The sequence below is a fragment of the Apteryx rowi genome, unplaced genomic scaffold (genome assembly GCF_003343035.1).
Source record: "Apteryx rowi isolate R43461 unplaced genomic scaffold, aptRow1 scaffold_56, whole genome shotgun sequence".
Lineage (NCBI taxonomy): Eukaryota > Metazoa > Chordata > Aves > Apterygiformes > Apterygidae > Apteryx > Apteryx rowi.
In genome coordinates, this window is record NW_020450827.1 from 3,119,758 (window position 1) to 3,140,242 (window position 20,485).

General features: G+C 38.7%; 2 protein-coding genes across 3 annotated transcripts in view; both read left to right on the forward strand.

Moving 5' to 3' along the window:
- The first annotated feature begins 1,300 nt into the window (after window positions 1–1,300).
- On the forward strand, window positions 1,301–18,089 carry NFU1 (NFU1 iron-sulfur cluster scaffold). The gene is made up of 8 exons (XM_026081767.1): window positions 1,301–2,185; window positions 3,414–3,520; window positions 7,056–7,191; window positions 9,739–9,805; window positions 10,678–10,792; window positions 12,555–12,618; window positions 15,002–15,176; window positions 16,298–18,089. The coding sequence occupies exons 2-8, from the start codon at window positions 3,424–3,426 to the stop codon at window positions 16,343–16,345; spliced, it is 702 nt and encodes a 233-aa protein (XP_025937552.1). The 5' UTR covers window positions 1,301–2,185; window positions 3,414–3,423; the 3' UTR covers window positions 16,346–18,089.
- Window positions 18,090–19,097: 1,008 nt separating this feature from the next.
- Window positions 19,098–20,485, forward strand: part of GFPT1 (glutamine--fructose-6-phosphate transaminase 1) — a 47,163-nt gene continuing 45,775 nt past the window's right edge. Inside the window, exon 1 of one of the 2 annotated variants that reach the window (XM_026081765.1) lies at window positions 19,098–19,493. The gene's annotated coding sequence lies outside the window, so the exon portion shown is untranslated. The remainder of the gene's footprint in view (window positions 19,494–20,485) is intronic. The other variant, XM_026081762.1, reaches the window with a different exon arrangement.

The following is a 20,485-nucleotide window of genomic DNA, read 5'->3' on the forward strand; positions in this document are numbered from 1 at the left end:
GGCGGGCAGGAGCCAGCCCGGCCCTCCCCGGCGGGGCCCCTCCTCGCCCCCTCCCCGCGCGGCACCTCGCGGCGCCGCGGCCGCGTCAGGCTCCCCTCGTCCTTCCCCTTCCCGCCTCCTTTCCTTCTCCGCGGCAGCAGGGCGACGTTATTTCTTCCTCTTCCTCCCTACAGACGGGCGGGGAAGGATTATTTCTTCCCCACCCTGGTAGAGTCGGGCAGGGAGGCGTTAATTCCCCCCCCCCCGGCGCACAGGTGCCTGAGAGGCCGTTCACCCCCGGTGCGCGCCCGGGTGTGGGAAATGAGGGGTAATTACCCCCCTGTGTGCTCAGGAACACGCGGTGAGGGGTAATTACACCCCCGTGTGTGCTCAGAGCTGGGCAGAGAGGAGTTATGCCCCCCTGCGTGTGCTTAGGGCTATGTAGTGAAGGGACATTCCCCCCAACATGCGATAAGGACCACGTAGTGAGGGGAAATCCCCCCCCCCATGTGCTTAAGACCATGTAGTGAGGAGTAATTTTCCTCCACAAGTGCTTAGGGCCATGTAGTGAGGGGAAATCCCCCCCCCCCGAACATGCGATAAGGACCATGCAGTGAGGGGAAATTCCCCCCCCACACATGTGCTTAGGGCCATGTAGTGAGGGGAAATCCCCCCCCAGAACATGCGATAAGGACCATGCAGTGAGGGGAAATTCCACCCCCACATGCGCTTAGACCATGTAGTGAGGGGTAATTCCCCCCCAACATGTGATAAAGACCATTTATGAGGGGAAATTCCCCCCCATATGTGCTTAAGACCATGTAGTGAGGAGTAATTTCCCTCCACGTGTGCTTAGGGCCATGTAGTGAGGGGAAATCCCCCCACACACATGTGCTTAAGACCATGTAGTGAGGGGTAGTTCCCTTCCCCATGTGCTTAGGACCGTGCAGTGCAGGTTAATTCCCCCCCAACATGCAATAAGGACCATGTAGTGAGGGGTAATTCATCCCCTACGCATGTGCAATGAAGAAAATTTAACCCCCTTCCATGTGCCAAGTGCCATGCAATAAGGAGTAATTCTCCTCTGCATGTGCTAAGGGCCATGCAATGAGGGGTATTTCCACACATACACACACTTGCTAAGGACCATGTAGTGGGGGGTTATCTCCCCACAGGTGCTGGGGACCTGTGCAGTGAGGGGAAATGCACCCCCTAGCCATACTAAGGATCAAGTAATGAGGGGTAATTCCCCCCCCCCACACACACACACGCAGGTAGTAAGGACCATGCATCAAAGGTACAATTCCAGTCTATTAACTGAGGGTCTGGTAACGATGGGTTAGTTCTTTTCCTTTCCTCTTCACTATGTAAAGATCTCTTGTCAGGTAGTGAACAGTTACTCTTGTACATGTATGTAGTAATATGCGTGTATTTTACAGCACCAAAAAGTTTGAGAAACATATATGCATGTATGGATACTCTGATTCTGGTGGACTTTTGTCCTTTTGCTTTGTTCTCTAAGGGAAAAGAAAATTGGAGGGTGGGCCTGTCCTTTTAGTTCGTTCTTTCTGCTTGCAGATAGTTGGGATATGGATAGTAAAAATCTCTTTTCCTTCTCCTTCACGTTATACAGCGGGAGTGTGGACTGTGGGCTCCTTTTAGCAGAGTTGTGGGTGTGGAAGGTTTAGTCTCCTTTTCTCCCCAAAGCTGAAAGGGGGAAGGAGAATTTTTCTCTTGGGGGACCGTCCTTATACATGCCCTTGTTGATTCCCTACCTGTTGTCAAGACCATGAAAGTAGCCAAATGGCATGATTTAGGCCTTTTCTGTGTTCATGCCTCCCTTAGTGCTAACTGGGAGGGGGGGTTTCATGAGATTAAGCTTTTGTCCTGTGCTTGAGGAATTGGGGACCAGGTGTGGTGATTTTTTTCTGATTTGTGACCCTCTAAGAGAGTCAGAATCTCTTTTGTGCTTAGTAATAGCCTCTGCAAATTTGTTTTAGGTGGTTTACTTGCTTTCCCCCCCCACTGTACACTGAAGAGGAGGAGAAAACCAGATCTAATCCCTTATGTATTTATCTGAGCTATCTTCTACATGAAGGCGTTCTTTGGTTACGTTTTCTAACTTTTACTTTGCTCTGAAATACCTAGGCTTCTCCAGACATGTGGGAAAGACCTACACACAAGTCTACCTTGAACCCATAACATGGTATTTTCTCATCTAATAAAAAATTCCAAGAGGGTAGTATTCATTTTGCCACTGTGCACTGTAGCGTTGCCTCTGGAGTTTAAACTGCCCCTTTGTTTGGATTTTCATGTCTCTGACTAGTTATAAATTAGGAATTTACACATAAAAATAATCATTTGTATGTTGTTGGCTGTGCGTACAGTTATGGAAATCAGATGTGCAAGCACCTAGTTAAACTCTTGAAAATTAGGCCTATGATTTATCACTCTGCCTTACTTGATTTCTCTGATGGTTTACTTGGTCCTTCTGCTTTCCCTACTGTGGGCTTTGTCTCAGCAGATGATATTTCCCCTATTTTGACTGCTGGTGTGGTTTATATGACCAGTATGGACTAGAGCTTTTAATTTTAATTTGCCCGTTTTCCTTCTGGGGGTCTTTTTCTCCCGTGCCTAGAACTAATACTTAAACTGGAATATATTGGATTTATTTATTTGCGAAAGGGAAGAAATACAGGCATAGGGGTGGACAATGGTGAGGTATAGTTTGGTAAGTGTAGCTAATAGAGTTTTTGTCTCTTATCCAAACATTGTCTTGTTAGCTTTTCTCTTAGGAGAATTGTTTGTGTAAGGGCAGCCACTGCGTTACCTGTTTAGCCAGTCTTATATCTTCCAAAAGTCACATATAGAAGAGTCTTGTGTTTGGCTAGCTAAACTGTTGGAATATAGGAGTAAATTCTGGCCTTTAGTCTCAGGTGCTTGGGGTTGGATTCATCTCACCTGTTTGTAATCTTCTAAAAATGAGGCATCTAGTCCAAGCTAGATTTTTAGGTTCTTGCTACAGTCAAGGGGAAGACAAAGAGGCACCTCTGGGGTTTTTATCCTCTTCTGTTACAGGTATGTAAGGTGATTTGCCTTCCTTTAGTAACTGTGAAGGAGCCTAGAGTAACTTTTAGGTGATAAGAAGTGGGACAGGTAGGACTAATTTGTTATGAAATCTGAGAGAGAGAGAGAAAGTGCTGAACATCTGTTCTACTTCTGCTGCAAACATGGAGTCCAGGGGAAAAAGTAAGGGGACGTATTGTAATCTAACCTGTGAAGTTTGCTACATTACCTGATAGGATGAAGGTAGGTAAGTGTCTTACTGAGTTCTGGGGATACTAAGAGCATGTGAAGTTCTCTTTTTTTGGGGTACTGAAGAAGTACAAACTCCTAATTTGGGAATTGTTATTAAAATTGTGATTTCTCTTTAGGTTCTGTCATATGATGTTAAAAGACCATAATTTGACAACTAAACAGTCTCTCCACCAATTTGTACAAAAGAAACCATTTCTCCCATTTGTGGTATTGCGTAATACAGGTAAATACAGGTTAAAAATAAGTGAAAATAAGTAATGAATGTATTGTGGGATTTTTTTATTTTGTGGTAATAATGAAAGTATACTCTTTCTGAAATCTGAGTTTTCTGGAAGTTTTTTAATGAGGTACAAGCACATACGCAGCTTGGAGAGAAGACGTGGATTGCTCACTTTGTACTTTATTATCTATGCTTTTTCTATGTCATTCAGCTGCTAAGACTTGTAAGGAGCTTTGCTAGTGCAAAACATACCATTTGGGCTTTGCTGCACTCTTTAATTTAAATTCTATCTTGGAGTAAATGCATCCTTTATGAAAGACCTCCTGTTACCCTCTGTCCTGCTTCAGCTGCTGAGCTCAGCGAGGTTAAGTTACTGACCATTCAGGGTATAATCTTGCAAGCATGAAGACAGAGTCTTTCATTTTTAGAGCTGTGATGTTTTCTTTTTTAAAATTTTCTCCTCCTGAATATGTTCCCATATATGTATCTGGTCATTTATGAGAAAAGAATTTTAAACTTTTTGTTTTAATTCTAAGTTGTGTCATGTATTCTAGTGCTGGGGATATTCAGGCTTGAAGTAAATCTTGCTTTTTGCATTTTGCCCCAGTTCCTTTCTATTTGTCTACGGTTTTAATAAGGTAACATAAAATTAAACAGAAACCATTTAGTGTTTGCGATCTAAACTAACATGATACGCTAATACGAAAAGTATTATAATGATCAAATTTGGGCTTAACAATAAAGAAATTTATAGAATTGTTATTAAGGTGTATTTTTTGTCTGTGTGTTGTGATTCAGATCCCTCTTACTAGTAAGATAACCCCCGCCCTCCCAGCTTGTTAGCCTATGTAGTCTTTTCAGTGATCTATATGTAGTTTAATTTGCTCATAACTATGATATGCAGACTTGACCTGGCATATTTACTTCAGGTTAAAGACATCTCCTGAAATGAAAAATGTTGAGAAAGGTAGGAGAAAAATGAAAATGAAAAATGAGTATGAGGCCGTTAGAGACGTTTAGACTCTCTTGAACACTGTCTCTGTTCAATAGAAAAATGATGCAGAATAGCAAGGTGGTCCTTTCAGTAGCAAATTGTCGAAGGATACATTCCCCATTATTATTATCTGCAATAGTAACTTGATGATAACCTGAAAAAGCAAAGGCTGAGATTTGGTTTATTGTATCTGCTTGTACAGTTTTTCATAAGGCAATATACTCGGCAAACTCCCCCCACACACACACACACTGAAATGTGCTGCTTTTGCAACTGCTTTACAGTGCTGTAGCAAAAGAGTTAAAAATTAATCTGCAGGTGCTGTTGCATGGAATTAGTCACAAATGGAAATCTTATTTAAATGAGTCTGCTCAGGCAGCAGTTTCTTTTTAATTTTGATTTCAGAGGAGTCCAATCCTATCTGGTCCAGCACCATGGTTTTTCATTTCAAATTTAATCATGTAGCTAAACAGGTAGACTGTGAAAGCTTTAGTCATCCAAGTATTTTACCTGCTTTTGCAAATGTCCTTCTAAAGTCTACCTGTATTTGATATCTTCTTCTTACTGGAATAGATATAGAATGGAATAATAACCAAGCACGTATGGTGTTCCTTAGAGAATTGAAAGAAAAAATATAGATGTTACATGTAAGTACAGCCCCGTACCAGCTACTGAATAATAAATTCTGACTGGGTTATTCACAGTTGTACAAAGAACTCCAATTTGATTATTAAAAAAAAGCTAGTCTTAGGAAGATGGATTTTCAACTGCAGAAGACACTATCTTTTGCATTAAAATACAGTTGCTACCCACATGGACGCTTTTCTGAGAGATGATACATCCGTTTGTGTTTTAGAGCCTTAGAAATGCTAGATGACTGATGTTGGATAGTTGTCAGTTACCCATTACTTTCAAAAAATTGGCAGAGCGTACTCAGTTTACACCATCCAAATCCACTCTTGCAGGTTACTTGTAATTTACATTGTTATACTGAATGTGATTTTCTATGCTGCGTTGATCTGGAAGATGTGTTCTTCCGTCCCTGTGGATAAAGCTAAGTAGTTGCTTGTTGAATCAGGACTATACTTTTCATGTTAAAGCGTAAGCATTTCTATGCTAAGTCTTTTTTTTCTTTAAATAAGTAGCATGTGCATACTTTGCCATAGTGTGTGTTCAAGTTAAATGGGTTGTTACCATGACAGACACCTGCAGAAACAATTTGGCAATTTATAAATAGCCTGATTTGTCAGCTACTACTAGAGAGTCATCATCAAAATGGCAGTTTAGGAAATGAAAATGTCAGCTCTTTTTGTTGTTTTAAATCCCTGTGTATCATACATCTCTGAAGTTAATGTGAGCTTGTTTCTTGGGTGTGATTTATTTATAAATATTAGTTCCTGGGGATTTTTGTTTTTAAAATGCATTTTTTGTTTGCTGAATGTACTGTACTGTGAGAAGAACAAATACCATTGCCTGTTTTGTGGCGTGATTAGGTATGCAGGGAAAGTAGTGACTAGAAGGAAAAATAGGAGAAGGGGGACTGTCTCGAACTGATGTTTATCTTCAGTGGGATGTCAGATGTCTTCTGTGGACATGTCCACAGGAAAACACGCTACTAAAAGTATGCCATTAAATGTATAGTTTTCATTTTTATTCAAGACCAACTTTTTTCTTTTAATGCTCTTTTAAAAAAAAGATCCTCACCCTGCCAGTAACTTCAGTAAATAATAAAATACAATCAACATTATCTTTTAAACATCTTTACCAGTGACATACAAATAATTTTACTTCAAATTGCTGGTTAGGTTCAGTTTCTAGAGGACAGATGTTATTGGTTGAGCTGTGAATTCAAAAAAAATGGTTGGAGTAGCTATAGAAAACTATATAAACTTTGAAAAGCTGGGCAAATTCTCTGTTTACAGTGATGTCTTATGCCATGAAAGTACTACAAACAGGGTGTGGTTGGCTGTAACCGTTATTATCTACGTTTTTGATAATTCTGGAAGAGTAAAAAAAAAATCATAACTTGTGCATATCTTCAAGAGAGGGTTAGTAAAACTGGCTATGTGTGTGCTTTAATGTTATGAACAGTAAGTGATAATGCTGGAAGAGGGACCTCACAGCGTTTGAGGATTGTAAAATAAAAAAAAACTGAAGACAACAGAGAAATGAAGGTTGCAAATGTCGGCCTTTGAGAGAAAGTGAGAATGGTACTGTCCTCATGCAAATTGACATTGACCGTTGCAGTAGGAGGCTTTTTATTTAATGAAAGTTAGTAAGAGAAGCAGAGACAAGGTTCCGTTTATCTGCTTGTTCCGTATAAGATAAAGTGACTGTGTTTATCAGTCTTCATGTTAGTTTAGATGCTTTCATAGAACCCATTGAATCATGTTTTGGAAGTATCATTACACAGACTGCTCTTTGTTTTTTCACAGCACAATGATCATTAATAGTCTTGACTTGCTAAATAAGCAGGATCTTTGAATTTCTTCACTTAAGCTGCTTCTGCCTGATTACATTAACTTTGTTTTTTTTAATTTCCAGTAAGATGCATGTTTATTCAAACTCAGGACACACCAAATCCAAATAGTTTAAAGTTTATTCCAGGGAAAGAAGTGCTGGAGTCAAGGACTATGGAGTTTTCCTCACCAGCTGCAGCATTTTGCTCACCTTTAGCAAGGTATTATTAAACTTGTCATAGTTTGTTTGGGGGACCTGCGTGGGGTGTGCGTCTACAACTGATGTTTTAAACATAGCTGAGTGTTCAGGAACAGATGGGCTGGATTTCATTTTTTCATGTTGCTTTACTCGTGCATAAAATTGAAGCTGGAAAGATTGTTGTTGCTAAAGTAAACTTTCTGTGTTTCTGTACTACCTATGTCAGTATTGTAGCAGAATGCCTCGTGATCTAGTTCATGCAGCTGGATTAAGTAGCAATAAAGTCCAGTAATCTTGAAGATATGCTGCATGATTGGTGAGGCCTCTTGCCCTGATTTTGTAAAACCTTTCCTGTCGGAAGACTCCTACTTTGAGTAGTTGCTTGAAAATCATACAGCTCTTCACAGTTAGGCAACATAGGGAACTAAACAGTCACAAATGTTACATGTTTAAAATTAGTAGCTTGCTTAATTTGGCAAATGTTGTTGTTAACCTGAAATTCAGAGCCAATGGATTTTTCCTCTGAAGAGAGTTTATTATATTTCAGATATTGAAAAAAGGTGAGTTTTGGCCTGCTTTTTGAGGCTTGGTCTATAACAGGTCTTGGGTTTTACAACTCTCAATACCAAAATGCACAACCTGGAGTAAGAATCACTATGCAAACAATCCATTTATATCATCTTGGAGTAAAAGGGGTTTGGAGCACCATCACAAGTCTCTCTGGAAATACTTGGAAGCACCTATTTTTGCATTTTTGTTATTGCTTTCACATTAGCCTCTGAAAATAAGTTTCCTTTATCTCTTATGTGGGTGGAAAGGCTTTGGTTGGAGAGCAAGATCCAGAAATGCTGTAATAAGTTACCTCCAGAGATACTAGTTTAAGTCATTTTTGTGTATCCTGAAAGAACTGCATGCAAGTAGAAACTATTCCATGTGACGCTCTCCGAGAAGTATAGGGTCATCAAGTACACAGCTGCAGCGTTTCCAGAACGCTCTGTCTGAATTGTTTGAGAGCAAACAGCACCTTTACGAGCAAAGCTCTGTGACTTCAAGGTAACAAATGCAATGTGAACGGTTTTCCAGGACATCAAAATATGTTGCCAGACTGCTGAAACAGTAGGATCTGATTATGCCAAAGTACATTAGGTTGCAGAATGCAAGCAACTGTCAGAAAGTGGCTTTATGTTGTCAGATATCTGCAAGTAGACTTTTTCATCAAAGGTGATGTATATGCTAAAATGTGTACCATGGCAAGTACACTGTGTTGTGCACCTTAATGGAAGACAATTATATGACTAATATATGTTGTTAAAACTCAGATTACAGTTTTTGTAAGTAGAATGCTCATTTACCTTCAAATAGAAAATGCATTTTCCAAAGGAAAGTGTTTCATTGGTCTTGGATAGTTTAGTGCATCTGTATAATTTCATTGTTTAATTAACTTTAAAATGCAGTTGGTTTAAAACACACTATAAGCTTATAACTATTTCCTGTGTGGAAATTTTTTCAAATGGATATTGTGAAATCTCTTCTGGCATTTTTTCATCACACATACCTTTGTGATAATATTTCTGATTCCTGAATTCATCTTTTTTGGTCTTTCACTCCTTCAGGAGAATATCTTTTTTTCATCTCTGTAAACTAAAGAAAATATGTTCCTTTCTTTCCAAAAATAGTCATTACAGTCTTTTGCTGGATTTAACTCTTGAGTTCTTTCTTTTAATGATTCTTTTCTTTTTTACTCTTATCCTCATGAACAGCATCATTCATTTATTTTATAGTTGAATTAGTTGGGTTTTATCGAAGCCTATGTGGAAATTGGTCTTTAAACTCTCATTCTGTTTTTATACTTCAAATATTGTCAAAAGTATGCTCGCTTTCCTATCTGAGTTTTTGTGTTGGTTTGGATGTGTGCTAATGTATCACCGGTGGTGGGTGCTGTATGGTGCTATCTTAAGTGGCTTAGTATCAAACTTAGATCTTTACTAGATCTCAAAGTTATTCATGTGCCATAATAATGAACAAAAATGTTGACGATTGCTCACAAAGTGAGTTGGTGTGTTAAAGCCTTGTGGACTACTCAGCACTGAACTATTTATTTAATGGCAATGTCTTCTGCTTTTCCCAAGAAAATTGAGGGCAGCTTTTATTAAACTCTGTTATTTTTAATATCATGCTTTAATCTAAGGAACACTCCTTGTGTTTGCACCAGTCCTACCTGAAACATTATATACCTGCTAGTTTTGAGGCTGATTTTTATATAGAGAAAATAATTTTGCCTCCGAAAAAGATTTGGAGAGAGAGTAGCTCTTTTGCTTATCTTTTGGAAAAGTCCTGTAAGATATGTTCAGTTTTACTTCCTGTACGGCTTCACAGCAGGATCTCCTGGCTCTTAGTGAAACTGAGAAGGCGCTATACTGTGGTGAATTAACTGCCAGTCTCTCTTAATGGTTCTGTTTTCAGAAGTGCTTATTTTTGTTTAGAAATATATTCTAGAACTTTTTTGGGGGACGGATTAAATAAATCTTCTTAGGAGTTTGGCTGAAGTATGCGCTTTGTTTTGTTTTAGACAGTTATTCCGAATTGAAGGAGTTAAAAGTGTTTTCTTTGGGCCAGACTTCATCACAATCACAAAGGTAAGTAGAACGGCGATTCAAATACGCTACAATATGAACTGCGATTCAGCTACCTAATAGATGGTTATATCCATTCAGACTCTTCTTGGAGATGCATAGTGCAAGTACCAGAGGCAATGGTCGCAAGTGGTATTAAGGGAAATTCCAGTAATATAAAAGGGGGAAAAAATCACAATGTGTGGATAAGCACTGGAACAGGTTGCCCAGAGAGGTTGTAGATTCTCTGCTCTTGCAAATGGTCAACACTTGACTCGATGAGGCCTTGAGCAGCCTGCTCAACTTGGAGGCTGGCGTGGCTTTGAACAGGGAGTTGGACTAGATGGCTTCCAGAGATCTCTTCCAGATTAAATTATTTAATAATTGGGATCAAGTACATTGTAGGCAGTGTTGTGTTTATCTAGGGTGTGGAGTTCATATCGGCAGAAGTAAGGCTTTGCATAGTAATCATGCAGTTACATTTTTATTGTATGGGAGACCACAGGGCAATTCAGTGAATGATACTTTGGCTCAGAATCAAATGGAACCTAACTCAGAATTGAGTCTCTGAAACAGTTTGGCAAAAATACGTGTCAAATAATGTGTTTGGGAAACTTTATTTTTCAACGTCAGTTGTTAGTGACTGGGTTTTTTTTAGTTATTTTTTTATAGCATTTGGCTTGCAAACAAGGAAACCTTTCTGTTGACTATTTTAAATTGAGTCTTACTAAACAGTTCTGACCAAGCCACACTGCACAAAACTATTCAATAAAATCCATGCATCAAACACGAGTGCCCATTATGGTATTTTTAACATAAGAAGGATCCCGATGCAATTTATTATTATTGAGAGGCAGATGCTCTGTTTTTATTCATTTTTCTTCTGATTTTCATAGGAGAATGAAGACCTTGATTGGAACTTGCTGAAACCAGACATTTATGCAACTATAATGGATTTCTTTGCCTCTGGTTTACCTGTAGTTACTGAAGAGGCACCTAGGACAGATACAGGTAAATTGAACTTTTCAGGAAGAGGCCAGTATCTTCCTCTGGTTTTCATCCTTACCATACCCAGAAGATCCTGCATCTGAACCTCAGAAAAGCATGCAAGAGAAGTTAAAGTGAAAGCTGCTAAAATTAACACAGGAAAGAATTTGCAGAGAATTTAAAGTGAAAGATGCTAAAATTAACTTGGGAAAGAAATTGCAGAATGCATATGTTCTTGTGGAAGAAATGATAAACTGTCCAAAACAGTTGCTTAACCAAGAATACAAAGCCTGATTCTTATCTAACATAGTATGAGGTCTGTATCTTCACAGGAGCTACACTGAATTATGTTTTTTGGCAGCGTGGACCATGTTGTCCAGTCATACTTTTATTGTGTGTGTGGGTTTTTTTTGCAAGTATTGAGTTTCCTTTTACAAAGTTTTTGAACATTGCTTCAAATCCCCCCCTCCCCCCCTTTAATGGGCCCCTGCAAAGGTTTCCATTTCCCTTCTTAAATCAAAAAGGAGTGTCCAGGCTTAATGCCCATGTATTAATGATGGGTTTATGTTCTTACATGAACAAGAAACATTAAGAAGTCATCTACATGTGTTAAGATATGCAGACAAGAGTAAAGAAATAGCTTAAGATGGCCACAGGACTTTCTAGAAAGCCTGTCTGCAGTGACAGTGAAAAGTAATGTAGAAATATTTAATGCTGTATATTTTGGTTCTACTGAAAAGACATTTTTAAAAACGTGAGATGCTTAAAAGTCTTCAGGGGTATACCTAAAAGTAAAAGCTTGTTTTTTTTCTCAAGAGTCCTGAGAAAGCTATGATCTTCAGTTGCAAACTTCTTTATGGTATTACTATTTGCCATTTTTTCTGGTTCTTAATAAAATGTGGGTCTGTGTTTCTTTTCCAAACTGTAATAGAAAGTACTGAGACTAGCTTACTATTTAACTCAAGGAGTTGCCCTTTATTTTTTCATTTGCAACTTACCTGCTTGTACAATTTTTCTTTCCCCAGTGTTTTAAGGAAGATTGCAATTATTTAATTCCTCTTTGCTCTATCATGTCTGGATTTCCTTTTAATATTCATGTAGATTTTACTTTATTTGTGGGGAAAAAAAGTCTTTAAAAATAATTCTACAAGACAAAGACTGAACTTGAAATTATATACTGAACTGCTAAAAACAGACCTATTCATAATTTCTTCCTCCCAGAGGAAAAAATACTGATGAGCTAGTCAGTCAGTCGGCTGCTCAAGAAACTGATGTGGATTGTGACATTCTAGTAAACTGGAATTTCTCACTTCTTACCCAATACACATTAGTATTTTTCTGAAGGGTTATGCAGTGTAGCCCTTTATGTTTCACCATATGTGGGTGAGTCCAAGGACACTTGGGTTGGGTTGCTAAAACATTGCTTTTGAGGACCCTTTCTTAACCTGGGCATCTTTATTGAATGCTAGTTGTTGCTTTTATTTTTCCTGTGCTGCTTTCCCTATCAGAAAAGGTTGCACTGCCATTGTCTGTTAAGGCCTTTGTCTGTTATTTGAGGAGAGCTGTGAACTAACATTGTTTTATGTCGGTGAAAGTCTGTGATGTAAATATGGGTAATTCAGATGAAGATGTTTACTCTGAATTAGACTCTTGCCTTTTGGTTTCAGTCATCTCAGTGATGTTTATACTACTTCATACTGCCGTTATGGATATACAGTGTTTGTAACCATAATGAAACTCCTCCTGTGTTCTGATTTGCCCCCCCCCCCCTTTTCTCCCTGCAAAGCTCCATCAGAAGAAGATGATGAAGTTGTATTAATGATTAAAGAACTGCTGGACACAAGAATAAGGTAAACCAGCAACGTTGCTAGGCGAAGTGAGTTAGGCTTGTGTTTTGGAATGAGTTGGAGAACAGTGTGTTTTTTTCCTAGTTGTTTGTGATTTCACAGTTCAGTATCTAGCGTGGGGGTATAAAATGCTAAACTGACCAGAGTTGTGAATACTGTTTCCTCTAACTGAAAATTTTCTATCTAGTTTTTCTGTTTAAACAAACTATGTGCTGAAAAGAGTCCATATTGCTGAATGATTTTAGAATACTGCAGGATCTTACCATCCGTAGTTCATTTAAACAGGTCCATTGGATTTAACCTGGTTATTGCTAGGTAATGAAAACAACAGAAATAATCTTTGGTTTTACAGTAGCCTCTTTCTTTTTTCTCTAGTTTATTCATCTCTGTCTTCATTATACTTGTCCTTCCAAGTATTTCAGGCAAAGTAGGTTATGCTCTGGATTGGCCGTACTCTGAAGGAAGACACACTAGCAGGTTTCCCTGGCTGTCTGAGCTTCAGTGGGTTTTGTCCTTATACTCTCGTGCAATTTCATCTGTGTTTTAACACAGCTTGAATTTAGAATCTTGTGGTTACTAATGAAGTCTCGAGAGTGGCTAGTGGATCATGTTGTTTACCTGAAGTATATTTTTATGTTCATTAATTGCCTCCCAAAGTGAACTGAAAGCAATAGGAAACGTGACATTCTGGATGCAGCGAAAAATGCCTGATGTATTTTTCAAGTTGTCTGATGGCACTTTCTTCCCCAGCTCACAAATTATAGTAACCAGAAACTTGTAGATGGGTCAAAATCATGGAATTAATTTTCATTTTTCCAGAAGATGCAATGAATTTGGACTTTTTTTATATTTTGTAATTTCAAAAATTTTTAAATTTCTATTTTAAAATACTGCTGTGGTTATCTCAGAGCTGACACATGGCACTAGTTAGTTTGCCTCAAAGGAAAGAGGGAGAAAGGCAGAAGTAAGTTGAAACACTTTCCCCAAGCGTATTGATGTGTGTACTAAGCATTGAAACATTTTACCCAAGTATAATATTATACAAAATCATGATAGAAAGTAGCATTCAGTAAGGCCCGCTCTTGCTGGGTATGCGGTCACTTAAAATCCTTATGGTATGTTAGTCTTAGATTTCCCTGTGGCCTTTCTTAAAACCCACAGAATTTCTGTTGAAGTTATTGGTTCCCTCCCCCTCTTTTTTTTCTTGCTTTTTTCTGCTGGGCCAAGAAGCTGTTGATGAGAATACTAGCAGCAGTGTATTTTACTTCATTATACAGCAGGACAGTTTACAGGAGTTATATATAAACTGGTGGTGCATACAGACCGTTTATTGTTTAGTCAATCAAAAATAGGGGCAAAGAAGTCAGAAGGTGCAGGGTGGGAGGAATGGAGATCTGAAAGGTACTGTAGCATGTTAAAAATCTTATTTTTAAATAAAATTGAATTTTTAGTCATATATTACATCTGTTGGCTTTCTGGAACGGAGGTAATTTGCTACAGTGAGTTGTTAATAAATGTGTTGGATTTGTAGATTATTCTGTTAGGAGTGTAGTTCTCAAAAGAGTTATTTTGGAAATTAGTATAAAGAGCTTCTGTTAGAGTAACTCGATGGTTTTAGCTTGGTCTGGAAAAATGTTGCTATGGGGATGCAGTTAAAATGCTGGGTATTTGTTGGTCGCAAAAGGAGTCCAGGCTGCAGAAATGCTAGTAGTATTGGGATATGATCTTAAGCGATGCTGGTTTCTTCATCAGTTAACAGGATTAGGCTTTTAAATATTTGGAGCTTTTTCTCCCTTGTCTAAACAAGGGTGAACTACATATTTGTTTATGGAAGCACTCAGGGACTTTTTATCACCGTCCCTAGTCATGTAACAGATGCAGATGCATCATGTGGTAGGACATGTGCCTCTTACCTGGTGGCAGACACCTGGGTTTTGGTGCATAACTGAGGCATGCATCGTCACATGAGGACTGGGGAGGGCCTCAAGGCAAACCAGTCTTTCTCTGCAGGCTGAATCCAACTTCTGCTCCAGGGTGCTCACCCTTGTCCCTAGAATTTAGATACTCTTTCATGTACTACTGCATTCAGTGTACAGTAAGTTTCAGTATAGAGGATGGACCTTTAGAAAGTAACATTTTCCTGTCCTATACTGCTCTCAAGTTTCTTGCTTAATATACTATAGAAAGATGGTAGCCATGAATGTGAGAGAGGCCACCAAAATATGAAATGTTGGAAATCTGAACCAGTTGGTAGTAGAGAAAGAGGGCTTTAGTTACTAGAGCTTGCCAGTTCTTTGGGTGTTTTAAATAGAGCTCTCTTAAAGATTTCTGGAATGAAACATATTTCAGCCATACTTACGTTACACTGGGTATTGTGTTCCGTCAGGCCAACAGTGCAAGAAGATGGCGGTGATGTTATTTATAAAGGCTTTGAAGATGGGATAGTGCAGCTGAAGTTGCAGGGTTCGTGCACCAGCTGTCCCAGTTCCATCATAACCCTGAAGAACGGAATACAGAACATGTTGCAATTCTACATCCCTGAAGTGGAAGGCGTGGAACAGGTGGGCTAATGTGAGACCAGAGAAAGCAGTTTTCTTTAAAATTGAAAAAAGGTCTTTGTCCCTTTCTGTCGTATATAGGTTGTTGGTTTAAGCAAAGTACAGCATGTGTACATGCAATTTTTCCAAGCCGGAAGATGCTGTATCTTTTTAAGTAAATGATGTGGGGCAGTATGAAGAGTACTGTGGTGCTCAACTCAGAAAATTTTCTGGTACTGCACAGTACTCTGCACTGTACTCTGTCTTTTTAATTTACTGGAAAAAAACTAATTTCCATGAAGCCTTGAACACTTTGAAGATGTCTCTGTTTCCTTCAAAATCCTCCTTGGAAATTGTTATCCAGTACAGTTCTAGGATTATAAATCGAGTGTGAAGAGAACAAAGTAGTGAATTAAGATAGGCTGGAGTATCTGGATTATAAACTGAAGACAGTGTGCATTTTCCTAGACTGATCTAGCTGTTAAAACCTGCGTTTAGGTGAAACTGAAGAAAGCAAGACCACTTCCCCCTCTTGCCCTCCCTCCCTGCCCCCTTGTTTACTGCTATCTGGTTGCCCACTCCCCTGGTCAATTGCTGCAAGTCTAAACTTGATTTAAAAAATACTCCAGTAGCATACCTCAGGAAAATTGGTATTCCCCCCCCCTTTTTTTACATAGTTTCAAAAGCACTGTTTATTTCTAGTCTCAAAACCATTACTGTTTGTATTTTGATCTGGGATTACTTCACAAGAAGCTGTTCTGTGTTTGCCAGTGGAAGCTAGCTTTGTGTTTTGGGGACTGTGATAATAAAGGACAAGCTTTTGTCCCCTAACATGCAGATTTTTTTGTTCTCTCAATAAACATAAGATACACTGTAGTGATTGTTCTACTGGATTTGTAATAACTTGACCAGCCTCCTGTTGCGTCAGCCACAGCTCCTCATGGCATTTTTGGTTTTATGTTCCTTACTGTTTTCTTGTGCCCATTGTTACTAAGGGACGTAAGATAACTGCTGCTCTCCTCGAGTCCCACAAGGATCAAGCACCTCAAAATGTTAGGGTTGATATAATAAATTCTGTATGTAATGCTATGGGGAGCCTAGAGTTCAAACTGCTTACTTAAGCTGCTTCCGGATTTTGATTTCAGGTTGTTGACGATGATGATGACGTGGAGAAAGAAGCAAATTCTACTTGAGCTAGCATCATCTATGGCCAAATAAGTATTTACCTCTTGCTGTATGTAAATTAGCCGTGTGCTGAGAAACAACCAAATTTGCCTTTATCTTCAGAAAAATTTTTGCACTTTTTCCTGTGAAAATGTCTCTTCAGTTTAAGCAGTTTGTCCACTAATTTATTAGATCTCCTGCACTCAGAAAAGAATCCTTTTGGTCTGTTTGTAACTGCTTTGTGCTGGGTTTTAAGAAACAAATGGCAGGCCTTTAAAAATGGTGATGTATGTCTCCATTGTTTTGTCATGCAAAAAATTCAAGAATAAAAAAGAAGGGGAACAGAAGTAGCTTTTCTTGACTGTTTTTTATGCAATAGAAGTATTAAATTTTTTTTCCCCAAACCTCTTTATGGGGCTTGCAGGAATATCTGCCCTGTTCTATAAATGGGAGACGCAAGAATGTTAATTTTATGAAGTCTTTTGTTAAAGATTTTGATTGTTGTCAGTTTTGTGTGGAAAATAACAGACAACTTCAACTGTTTATGTTAGAGGATGTAATATTGGCAGTATTTGTGAAAGTTGCCTAACCTACTTGCTCCCTAACACTGCACAAACAATAGCAACAGAAACAAAAAAAGGGAGTTGTTATAAAAGTTTATCTTTTTTTAATAAATGTTAGAAGATGATCCTTATCAGCTTTAGTAACTAGAGAAACTAATTAGCTTACTTAGAAGTAAAATTGTTTAGCCCCCATTAGTGGTCTGTTTAAACTTGCAAAAGAGGATTTCTCAACATAATATTCCAACATCGAGATGAACTTGCAGTGCTTAAGGGCACAAATTACATCTGTAGTATAGCAAAGAAAATTAATGTGTTTACCTATGCTGTATCCTGTTTGTTCCTTCTACAGTGCCAAAGAGCGCAGCTTATGTGTAACTTGGCTGCCCTGGCTGAGGGAAGACGTGGCAGAGTAGAACACGCTCCAGTTTTAGAGACTATAGGAAGGGAAGTATTTATTGTTCTGAAATTGAAATACGTAAGTTGGGCTTTTCAAGCACTTCTTTTTATTTCTTCTGCATGTAGGACTTAATTTCTTCCTGGTGCCTAGCTTTAGCAGATGGCTTGGCTAATGGGGATACTATTTCTTCTTTGTGCCAGGACAGTTGAGCTGTGTTTGTGGTCATTATTTGGCTTATGGTTATAGTAGTATTCCCCGTTGCAAGGATTTGAGGGCCTCCTGTATGTTCCCTTCTTTTCCTCCTTGCCAGTATAATTCCACTGAGTCCCTAAACTGGATCAGTTAAGTCAGCGGAGAATCTTTTCTGTAGTGTGCAGATCAGCATGTGGTGAGCATAAACTTCATATTACTTGTTAGGAATTTGAGAATGAATATGTTAGCAAAACACTTCTTCAGCTTTCTTGTAAAAATAATAGCCTGATGTCATTTAAATTACCCAGCTAGGATTTTGAGTTTGAAATTACCATGTTTTCTTCACCCTCCTTACAAAATACACAGTGCCTGATCTTAGAGGCATATCAGTGACAAAAATACTCTTGAGGTAGACTGATACTACTCAAAAGACAGCTTGTGCAAATGCTGTTGCTGCGTTCTTGTTCATCAGCAAGCCACAGAATGGCTGGTAGTAGCTCTGGCTTCTCGAAACCAGAGCTACTTTTTAGGCCTAATTTGCCAATTCAGTGCACTATAAATGCCAATACTTAAACATCAAAATAGCTGTTTTATGTGTTGAATAAAATGTGTCTCTTATGATGTGGTCTTTATTCTTTAATTCTATAATTTAAGCAGTACTAACTTCTTTCAGGTACAGTAAGGATCCGGTTCTGCTGTTGTGTTTGTACTTCCAGTCTTGTTTTTAATGGGGTTTAAGTTTGTACGAATAGGACCAAATTCAGCCTGCATGCACTGAGGCTGAAAATGAAGTGTCTTGTGATCTTGAGGTTGAAAAGATTCCATGTCTAACACACGTTTCCTCCGTGAGCTTGATCAATTCTTCAAGCTCTGTCTTGGAGAGAGAAGCACATAACACTTGCATCCCATCTTCTTGTATCTGTTTGGTCCCATTACAAAATTAGCTCTTTAGGGCAGTTTTTGTCTGTGTTGGTACAGTATACAGCAGTGGGGGAACTCTCTAACTCTGCGTAAACTAAAGCCAAGAGGGGAGTTAACTGCCACTTCATACACCGAGTCAATAAAAACAACTCCCATGCGGCAGCTGTAGCGTTCAGTAATGCTACAACGGTTGGGCACCATTTCTTAGTGACATGGGAGGGACCAGCAAGTGCTGACCCAACAAGTGTACTGTCTAAAAAAAATCTGTGTTATTCAGAACTTTAACAATAACCATAGACTCTGATACTATGACAGCCCAAAGTGGTGAAATCATTGGACCAAATATTTAGGAGCTTCTGTTTGAACCTTCGAAGCTCTGTATGGAAAAGCTTGGTTCTTGGAAAGAGACCCTGTTAGTTAGAGGGTGCTGTTTCCCCACCCCGGCCCCCTTCCCAAGACCCCAAAACTCTGCGCATTGTTGGGCTTTGAGGCAAACAGTATTAACGACTGCTCGAAGTTTAGCTTAAGAGTTTATTAGGTGTTCAGTGTCCACTGTGACAGTATGGTATGTGATGTTCTTGGAGTTCTTTTTTTAAAGAAGACTCTTCAGTTAGACGGTTGACAAACCGTGCTGTACTGTAACATTCAGGTCAGAACAGTTTTTTGACTTATATTTTCAAAAATTGCAGTTAAGCATTGCATTTAAAATAATGATTGCAAGAAATGATTCTGTTGTAACAAAAGTACTTTTTTCTTTCATTTTATTTTTTGCTGTGCCATAGGTAAATGCAAAATGATCATTTGCCATTTGGCCATTTTTATTTACACCAGTTTCAAATATAGAAAACATACCCTATCCGTTTATGTTTCCTAAGCTATTCTAGGGCTCTCTTTTATAGGAACAGTTGATTACAGCAATCTAAATTCTTGTCATCTTGAAACTGTTTACAGGTGGAGACGTGCTTTTTTGTCAGGATGTGACTCATTCCATGCTTCTAGGAGAAATTAGCCTGTTTGTCTATAAGGCAGTCATCTGATAATGCTGTATTGCATGATAGAAGCGATCGACATCGACAGCGTTTGGTGACAGGATTTTTGGAGCAGGTACTTTCAGCACAGTCGCAGGGGTAAAAAGCTCAGATTGCATGATTTTAATACTCAAAATGTGTTCCATTGGGGATTGCAAAACATACTTTATTTCTAGGAGGTAATAGTTTGCAATCTTTCTAAAATTCAGGATTTGTAGCCAAAACTTCTATTTCAAGCAAAATAAGTTGAGGCTAGGGGAGGAGGAGGTGGTTTTTTTCCCTAACCATGACCCATACTGTTAGTTTAAAAAGTTCACGTGTGTGAGACAATTTGGGAAACTGTTTTCACATTTCTCCCTTTGGTATTAAGTTGCACATCTTCATCAGCAAGAACTATTAATGTTAGTCAAGCCATGTATTGCATATGTAGCAAGCCTTGGAATAAAGTAACATATTTTCTTGGGGATAAATTTTGGCTTTTATCGGGGAGGGGGAATATAGGAACTTCAAGAAAAAAACCTTGAAACTAAGTTTCTGTTACATGTAAAAATTGCGGAAGATTTGCACCAGGATTGGTACGTAAGGATGGATGATTTAGTTCCAATTTGAGGTGTTTGTTTTTATAACATTATCAAGTATCATATCATTTGAGTGGTAATGTTTTGGGCATGCTGTGCTTCTGATTTGTGCTGTTAAAATGGGTTAGTAGCTCCCTTTTTAGCTGGGAAGTCAACTTGTACTGTTACAAGGTATTCAGCTTTCTAGTTAAAGCTGTGAAAGTGGACTCCTCTGTAACCACAAACGAGGAAAAATCAGAATTTAAAGCCAGTCCTCCTCCATCTTCAGAAATGAGGGAAAATAAAGCACCGAGCAGCTTGATTTTGCATTAATAATATACAAAATTAAATCCTAGGGAATGTGTTCATTGCCGTAGGCTATTACTAATGTCTTTGGTGAACAAACAACACACAAGCAGCTATGTGTGCTGGCTGTTTACTTTTAATGTTTCTTAGATCAGTGACCTTTTTGCTTTTGTTCATTTTTGGCCAGATTCTTCTGGCAGCAAGG